This window comes from Drosophila obscura, unplaced genomic scaffold (genome assembly GCF_018151105.1).
Source record: "Drosophila obscura isolate BZ-5 IFL unplaced genomic scaffold, ASM1815110v1 contig_150, whole genome shotgun sequence".
NCBI lineage: Eukaryota > Metazoa > Arthropoda > Insecta > Diptera > Drosophilidae > Drosophila > Drosophila obscura.
The window spans coordinates 1,661,049-1,670,564 of NW_024542736.1; the positions used below are offsets into that span (position 1 = coordinate 1,661,049).

General features: G+C 40.8%; 1 protein-coding gene across 1 annotated transcript; it reads left to right on the forward strand.

The window, feature by feature from the left end:
* The first annotated feature begins 5,785 nt into the window (after positions 1-5,785).
* Positions 5,786-7,141, forward strand: LOC111082584 (putative odorant receptor 98b). Its single transcript, XM_022378808.2, is given in 5 exon segments — positions 5,786-6,089; positions 6,144-6,330; positions 6,394-6,936; positions 6,938-6,980; positions 7,049-7,141. Coding segments are annotated over 5 exon segments (1,128 nt in total). The 3' UTR covers positions 7,100-7,141.
* The last annotated feature ends 2,375 nt before the right edge of the window (positions 7,142-9,516 follow it).

The window sequence follows — 9,516 nt, forward strand, 5'->3', positions numbered from 1 at the left end:
TCAAAATCGTGTGAAGTTCCAGCGGCTCTCGCGGTGGAGCGCGCATTGAAAGAAGGCAAAGAATGGGGAGGGCAGAGTGGTGGGCAGTGGTGTTTTTTCTGTGGCATGATGGAGTGCCTGCTGCTGCCACCTGGCTCAGGACTTTCATATACACTTGGAAAATAATTTTAGGTATTTACTAAACGATAAAAACAGGGCAAAAATTTATAAAAATAAAATTTATAAAAATAAAATTTATAAATATCAAAGAAAATATAAATTTATTAAAAAAAAAAGGAAAATAAATTCTATATCCATACTGAGTTTAGTCTATCCCAAGGGGCAAGGGATTTACTATAAAAAAATTCCCAAAAATTTTAATTAAAAAATTCGAGATTTATATTTGATATATTTTAATTGCCATTAGCTCTGAGATTTTTAATTTAGTAATTTTTATTCGTATCATAATTGTTTTAAGTAAATTTAAAATTCTTTTAAGCCTCCCTTTTGATCTGGATTAAATCGCAAAAAGTAAATGAATTTAGTGCCAAAATTCAGTATGAAAAATTTAGCCCAAACAGCTCCGTATATTATAAAACGTATTTATTGGTCTCCCGGCCCCGTTTTAACCTCCCTTTGATCTGGTTAAGAAAAGTAAATGAATTTAGTGCCAAAATTCAGTATGAAAAATTTAGCTCCAAAATCAAGCTCTCGTATTAATTTATAAAAAAAGCGTAATATTATATTGAGATCTAAAATTTAGCGTACATTTTATCATGTGTTTTTCTCAGAGTATACTTTGTGGTGTCTGTGTAGGAGTATTCCTGCCAGATGCCTAATTGTTGGCCAGCTTTTGGCCCGTGCTGCTGCTGTTTACGTTTCTAGGAATCGCGTCTCTTCTGTGATAAGAACAGCTGCGGGGTTCTCTTAGAGCGCGATTAAAGAGTAAACAGTGAAATAATCAACACTGCAACATTGTGGCAATGGAACACAGAGATATTTGTCGATGGCTCGGCGCATGCCTCGTCCTCGTTTCATTGTGGATTCGTTTCAGTTTCGGGACATCGTTTTGTGGGGCTTCGTCTCAGTCGTTGGCCGTTTATGGCTCCATTTGGACGGTGTCCTGGGCCAGAACCGAATGCGCAGAATGTGCATATTATTATCCTTTGGCTTGGGCTTTCACGTACGAATAATCGTAAATTATATTGGCACAAGAGAGGACATTGCACGGTCCAGAAGTGTCGACTGGAGGTGGAGCAGAGGATATTGTTGTTATTGATATGCAACTTATCAAATTAATTTGCCTTTGAATGCGTTTTGGGGCTGAATTATATTCACACGAATGCTGCACTCGAGCTCGAGTGATGCAAATTTAATTGAACTGATTGGACTATGCGGGATATGATATGGATTTGATTATGCAATTGGGGCTTTAAGTGTGCATGAAAGTCAATTTGCCGTTGCCCGTTGTAGCGGGAGTTGGGAGTTCATCAGCATTCGGGGCCAAAACCCAATAAATAATTTCAATTATTAATGGAATAAAGCGTGCACTTATTTGTCTGATTAATACAATTTTCCCTGTCCGATTCCGCTCGCTCCTTCCTTCCATCTCTCCCTGCCTCTCTTCTGCTCTGAATTGACACAAATTAAATTAAACTCTTTTTTTTTTGTTTTTCGCTCGTTTTGGTTGTATTTTTAAACGAGATGGCGGGGGTAAAAAACAGAATAACATCAGTCTGAAACAGCACGAACCATATTCATTAGTGATATTAATTCAATATGAAATTCCTTTTCTCATTGGTTTTGATGCTGTCTCTGCCGCTCCTCCACCTCCTACTCCTTCTTTTACGTCATCCCCATCCGCTATCCGCCGTAATCGATTGTATTTTAAATAGATTATTAATTTAAATTCGTTGTATGCAATTGTACGCTACCCTTTTTGCGTGCGTGGGTGTTCAAGTTGCGGTAGAAATCAATCTGAGAGTTTTGTTGGGAATATATTGGGCTTCATTCACATAGTCATAGTATTTATAACTTTTTATCAATCAAATATTCACCAATATCATATATATAGCAGCATCATATCATTTTCTGGTTAAACTGATTTCACAGATTACATTACTTTTTGCGGTTCATTACATTTAATTAAAATGTTATTAATACGTATATTTTCATCATAAATAAACAACTGCAAAACAGTTTTTCCATGCAAAAATAATGTTTTTTTTTTCTGCTGAAATTATATTAATATTTTATACACTACTTTTATAATTTATGTAAACGATTGAAATCCTTCTTGGAAAAATATTTTTGTTTTGACTTGATCATAACGAAGTTAAACACTTAAAAATATTTTATAGAAATAGTATATATATATTTTTAAATTTTATTTGATAGTTTTTTATGTATCAAATAATTTTGATCAACATGAAAACTTTCTGCCGTTCGCAGAGTATCTCTATATTCGATTTGCTTTCCCCATTTCCCTCTGTAGTTTTTTTTTTTTTAATTGACTTATCGCATAGTTGTGGCCATCCTCGTGGCAGTTTTTCTTTATTTATTTTTTAAAATTGTTCCTGCAAAACGACAAACGCATTCAACGGTCAGATTGTGCTGATATGCTCGTAATCAGCTCTTTGCTGGTTAACCAGCAGCTACAGATACTTGTGACCATGAATTAGCAGTGGGAAAACCGAGTAAAACAGAGTGATGGGGCCATTTTCTTTACAAATGGAAAAAAGGGAAAATGGGAAAGTAGCACAGCATTGGGGAGGGGGGGAAAAACAAATTACTTAGGTTTGTTTGTTTTGCAAAAATATTTTCCCATTTTCCCCCATCCCCAGTTGCCTGCGACTTGGGCCCTAGACAAAAGCGCCTCGAGAGCCAAATATGGCTTCGTCATTTGCAAATTCGACAGTTTTTCCATGGGAGTGTATCGAATTGAGGCACGGGCATACAATACACACACATTCATATACCCACACAGTGGGGGAAAATGAGTACAGCCCACGTAAATATCTAAAATTGAGTCCCCTTTCCACACAAAAAACACAAAACCAGCAAAAGTATTCCAATAAATATGAGCTGGGGAAATAAAATATCTCTCGTTAACTGATGACAGCAGCAAATATGAAAGCGGCATGCCTGTGGGGCAAAACATCATCCACCAGATACAGATACAATTACAGATCGAGATACGCAGCTTTCCACACCTGTCCAAACAGGGGGCTATGTGGATGGAGCATGTATAGGTGGATGTGGGTGCGTGTGTGTGTGTGGCAGAGAGCATTAATTACAACTGTCTAAGTGCGATTCAAAAAGAAGAATCGCACCCTCTTCAGGGGAGGCTGAGAGGAGGGTGAGCAGGCACAGGCCCACGCCCAGTCAAGTGCTCTCCTGCTAAACAAATATTTAAGTTGATTGGGCGGGCAAGCAAATGCAAAAAGTTTCCACTCAAGGAGTTCACCAAATTCGCATAAATTCAATGCGTGCCCTGGCAGCCGTGAACTTTTTAATGTATTTTAAAACACTTTCCACTAAACATTTTAAGCAAACTGCTTCTCTCTCTCTCTCTCTCTCTCTCTCTCTCTCTCGCTGTTTACAGCCTTTGCCAGCCATCGCCGCTCTGTTTTAGTCGCAGGTCTCTGTCTCAGTCTCAGTCTCAGGCGGAGTCGCAAGTCCAAGTCGCATCCAGTCGCTGGGCTGCCAAGTTGACTTCCTGTGAGAGCGGCAAAGTTTTTCGCTGCTTGGTGCTGCTGCACGAAATCCCACGGAGGCTGAAATCAAGTATTTCATTTTGGATTCAACTGCTGTCCGAGAGCATTGCAACAACTAAATGGGGTCTACCAAAAAGGAAGGAAACGCAACTGGGAATAGTAGAACGAATTTTATATACCTTTCGATGTGGGTAAGCAAATTTTGTACATTCCTCGTGGGGCTTTTTTTTTTTTGGCATGCAAACAAATTTTTAAAAATCTATTAAAACAAAATAATGAAAGAAAAAGTAACCACCCGAAAGTTACAGATTATTTTATATTTCTTCAGATTTGTGTTCCTTGTGGGAAGCTTAGAAAATCCCCTTTTAAATTAATTTCATTATTTTTATTTTTAATCAAAGGTTATTGTTAAAAAGCTTCAAAGTTTTTGCCTTTTTTCTGCTCATTTACTGCTAAGAAAATAATCTGATAATTGCTCAAGCCACACAGTATTTTTCAAAAAGTTCTGGTTCAATTCTTATGATACTTTCGTGGACTTGAATCGCTGATTTCAATTTCTAGGACTCCTGAAAAAGCTTAATCCACAGATTTCACGCCTCTTTTTAAAAAAGGGAACTCGTCTTTCGTGAAGGGCCCGAAGCAATAGCAATAGCAACAGCAGCAGCAACAGCAGCATCTTCAATGTGGTAATAACAAAGCCTGGAATAAGAAAAAGTTCTTGAGGAGTTTTCGGCACTGCTCCTAGGAACCCACTTCGCCCCCCACCTCCACCGTCGGCAGTTGGCAGATGAGTTTCGAGCAAGTTTTGGTCTACAACAAATAAACGATATAAACTCCATTTTGTGGGGCTTGACTGGTCAGTGTGTCAATGTTTGTTTTATGTGCCTGGCTTAAGTTTTACTCTGCCCAAAAGAAAACTCCATCTACCACAAGCACAAAGATGTATTTTTTAATTAATTATTTGCAACAGGAAAAGGCGGATGGCGTAATAATTGAACAAATAGAAGGGAAAATCTTTGATTTGCTCACTTTTGCATTCACACAAGCGATTAATAATGCTGTCGATGCAGTGGCCGGACATAATTTGTGTGTGTTTTTAGGTCTATTTAAAGCGGCTTAGGCCTGCCTGCCTGCCTGGCCTGCCTTCTTCGGCTGTTGAGCATGTAATTGCATTAATTTATTTGGCCAAAACGATGGCCAGAACTCTCTGCCAGTTAGCTCTGATCTCTGACCACGACAACAATTCGTACAGCAGCGGCGTGCGATATGCTCGGACTTGGCCAGTAATTAAAACACTGAAATGTTGCTGGCAAAATCTGAAAACAGAATACAATTTAAAGAGTCTGGTGGGCCGGGAGGAGGGCGGCAAAGAAATGTTACAGCAGGAGGGCAAACAAAAGTTTTCCACATTTGAAATGCAGCTTGGATTTGTTTTAGTTTTTGCTTAGCATTGTTGCCATATATTTGCAGTGGCCCAGAGATTTGTTTGCTGCATTTACAGAGGCTACACAAATTGCACAATGGAAGCCAAAAATGCTTGACGGCTGAAATTGGAATTTGCTTTTAATTGTTTTTAATTAAGTATAATTTATTGTGCAAACATCGTAGGCATACAACGACCGAGTGGCCACAGTTTGTCTGCAAATAGAGCCTTATGCTTAAGATTTTGAGTGGCCAAAACATTCTCTACATTTCCCACTCAGCCACACCCACAACAAAAAGGTTAAAGGTTGCTCCAGTTACTTCAATTTGAATAATAAATGGCCTGCCTTTGAAGGTTAATTTGATTCCGTTTAAATGGTTATTGATTTTGCACAGTAGCTAATGAGCAAAAAATTCTACAAACACTGAGCGGAAAATAATAGTAAAATAATTAAAATTATTTAATGAGTGGAAATATTATTTTGTATTGCAAATATCCTAATACCTTGCATAGATCCTTTTCGTACTCTCACGATTGGGTATTATATTTCCGTTTTTAATCTCTTGATGATTCTGTAATTGTTTATTCTCAGTGCTGCCTTTCTATCGCACAATCCAGGGCTATAAAAGCTTGCGACCCTTGACAGTCCAGTTCCAATTGCATCAACATGCTGACAGAAAAGTTTCTCCAGTTGCAGTCCTTTTACTTTGGCCTCCTGGGACTGGAGCTGTTGCAGCAGCAGGAGGTTCGGGGTGTGAGGCGAAGCATTTGCTGCATCCTGGTTGTAGCCACATTCCTGCCACTGACCATCGCCTTTGGTCTAAGCAACATACACAATATGGACAGGCTGACCGACACACTCTGTTCGGCGCTGGTGGATTTGTTGGCCCTCTGCAAGATTGGGTTCTTCTTGGGGCTGTATACAGATTTCAGGCAGCTTATTCAAAGATTTCACAATATGCTCGAAAGGGGTAATTTATGTCAGTTATGTGTTGGTTATTTTCCAAAGAATTTCTCCCCCTTAGAGAGTCGCTGCGAGATGGCAGCTGAGATCGTTGCCCGGCAGAATGATCGGGATCAGTTTATTAGTTCTCTGTACAAGAACTGCTTCCTGGTGGCTGGTTTCTTCGCCTGCCTGATGTCTCCGCTGCACATGATTATTGGCTATTGCAGAACAGGCCAAACGGAGCCAGCTTATCCCTTTCCCAGCGTGTAAGTGGAGGCAATGAGTGCCATTATCGCACTTCGCAATTTATGTATCTTTCTGCCTTTCAGCTATCCCTGGGACAATCGTCACCTGCACAACTACCTCTTCTCGTATCTGTGGAATGTGTGTGCCGCCTTGGGCGTGGCACTGCCCACCATCTGTGTGGATACACTCTTCTGCTCGCTGACGCACAACCTATGCGCCCTCTTAAAGATTTCCCGTCACAAAATGCTGAGCTTTAGAGGCAAAAATCTAAAGGAGACCAAGCTGAATCTGAGACACATCTTTTACCTTTATGGCGTGTGCCTGTAGTTGGGCAGCTCATTAAATCGCTTTTTCAGCCCGCTCATCTTTGCCCAGTTTATTGCCACCTCGTTGCACCTGTGCGTGCTCTGCTATCAGCTCTCCACGAACCTCATGCACCCCGGTATGCTGTTCTATGCCGTCTTTATGGCGACCATTCTCGGCCAGGTAGCCATCTACTGCCATGGCGGGGCCTGTGTCCAGGCGGAGAGCCAGCTCTTCGCACAGGCCATCTACGAGAGCGACTGGGTGCCGCTGCTGCTGGATGGACATCCGGATGTGGTACGTTCGTTGCAGATTGCCATGGTGCGATGGCTACTTCTTTGTGGCCAATCGAAAGACATTTGTGTTGGTATGTGGCTTGGTCTCCTCTGTGATTAATAAAATTCCAAATTCTCAAGGATTTCCACTCTCTTGCAGATTGTTCAAACTGCCATTTCGTATGTAACGCTACTGCGATCATTCTCCTAGATCATTGATTATATTGTTCCAGTAATAATATCTCTTTTAATATCTCCCTTTTGTTTACCCTCGACGTGCATGGTTATTTTCTATTAAAAGTCTATGTATGCTCTTGAATAAAATGACAAAATTTGCACGAACTTTTGCTACCAGTTTTAAAATTCCCAAAATAATTTCGTCGAAATCTGATTCTTTTATAATTTTCGGAATTTGCACTGTTTTTTGTTGGAATTAAAATTCTGAATAAATCTACCAAAAATACTGACAGAATTCATGAGGTATTCCTGGCCATTAGTAGTGTGTATAAATCCTATGGTGAAATATCTAATGCATAAAGATGTGAAATTTTATGTGCAGGCAATATTTTCTGTTGAATAAAGCCTTGCCCTATGATTTTATTCAGCAGCTCAGCAATTGGTTGCAGTGCAGTAATGGTTCTTGGATTTTATTGAGTTGCTGGTAGAAAGGATACTGTGCCAGGCACCCAAAATTTCGATATATTTCGCCACCCATTCAATATTCATGAGTGCCGCCCCGAAGCGCCGCGTTCTGCTTTGATTAAGCTGCGTGGAAATATTTACAATTATGCTTTAAGCTGGTGCGGTTTAAGCCACTTGGCTAATTAAGCCATGTTAATGGCAATAACTGCGTTGGAAAAATCAGTGCCGGGGCCTGTTAATGCCTTTTGCATTATTGGCCCAGTACTCGTTGTTGTTTCTGTTGTTGTTGCCTTTACCACTTTACTCTGGGCATTGGACATGCAGAGGGAGGAACGCACGTAAACGTAATATTTGCTGTTCGTTGTTGGGTTTCTTTTATTTTTATTTTTATTTTTTTTTTTTTTCATCATAGCCTCGCACAACATTGCGGTTGTCTGCACGTGCCTGGGCCCACGATTATGTATAAAAGTGTGACATGGTCAAAGGATTTTGGGCGATTTAACTTTGTTCCGTCGATAGACACACACACTCTCTCCCTCTCTCTGTCTCTCTATATGTCTTTTTCCCTCATTCTATATGGCTCTGTCTCTGTCTGTCTCTAGTGTGTGTTTGCGGGTGTGGCACGTGAGTGCGGTCGCGGAAAAGCCAATTGCAGTGACATGGATTTTGTACGCATCCGCATGCAACGCTTTGTCATAAACTGCACACAACATGGAGGCTTAAGTTTAGCAGATTTTGTAATTTGACAGTGACCACAATGGGAAGAGGGCAGAAAAGGAGGGCAGCCAGGGAGAGGCTGGAGCAGAATGTACGCCTAGAGGGTAGCAGCAGAGGGGATATAGTACTAGAAATACAGCATTCAAATCAGTTCACTGCACCCGCAGGCAGAATACGGAAAGTATTAATAAAAGTCAGTGCCCAAAGTCGCCCCAGATATTGTCTTGTTTCATGATTCATTTGCTGATTATGCAGCAGTTTCCTTCGATTAAACATGACAAAATGCTGTGTAATTCCTAGTGTAACCCTCTTCATCCGTCGCCCCTTTTCCTATTTGAAGACTCGCACAGCCAGAGGGCAAAGGCCATCATCTACTAGGACACTTGTACCGTTCAATTGTGGGCCCAAGTTTTCGGTGGCAAAAACAGGCAGACAAACAAAATCAAAGACAGTCAACACTTTTGGCCGGGGCGAAAGTGGCGAAAAATATGCCCCAAGGGCATTGGACTATCACCGTCTGCAGTCGGTCGCTTTCTAGCTCTCGCTCTCTCTCTGTCTCTCTTTTTCTTACTCTTTCTATCCTTGTTTGATTCTGTTGCCATCTCCTTTGGCGTGTCGTGTGGCGCTTTGTGGCCCATTGAGGCAAATAGTTTCGGTTTAGTCCAATAATGATGCTATTGCAACAGAGAGTTTGCCAGTCCCTTGCCTCTGATATTCCCTTCTTGTTTGTTTCTCTCTCGGTGTGGGTGTATATTGAGGGTGGTGTGTGTGTGTGTGTGTGGGCGTGGCCGTTGGTCCACTTTCATTCAATTGACGCTCCTCGAGCTGAAATGCCATAATAAATTCAATTGTGCCAGTGGGACCATGCCACCCCGCAGGGCGTCTGTCACTTTTGTGTCGCCACAGATCCGTTGCCGCATTCCATTTGATCTCCATCTTCCTGCTCCGAAATCATTTATTATTTGCTTTCCCAACATTGTCATAACATTTTCCCCTCTTTTACGCCGCTGCAGCGGGGCGCTGTCTTTGTGGAAGGAAATTCCCTTTTTAATTTGCCAATTAATCGAATCAATCGCCTGCACTTCCGCTGCCTTCCTGTGAGTCCTGCCTTTTGTTACGTTTTATTTTTTATTTTTGGTAATTTTATGCCGCTAATTTATGCGGTCAATTGTTTTTAGTTTTATCGAGCATTGCGTTCTTTTTTTTTTGCTGTTGTAACGCTCCATTGAATCTGGGCCGGACGCTTTCTAAATTTGGGTTTCTTTTATG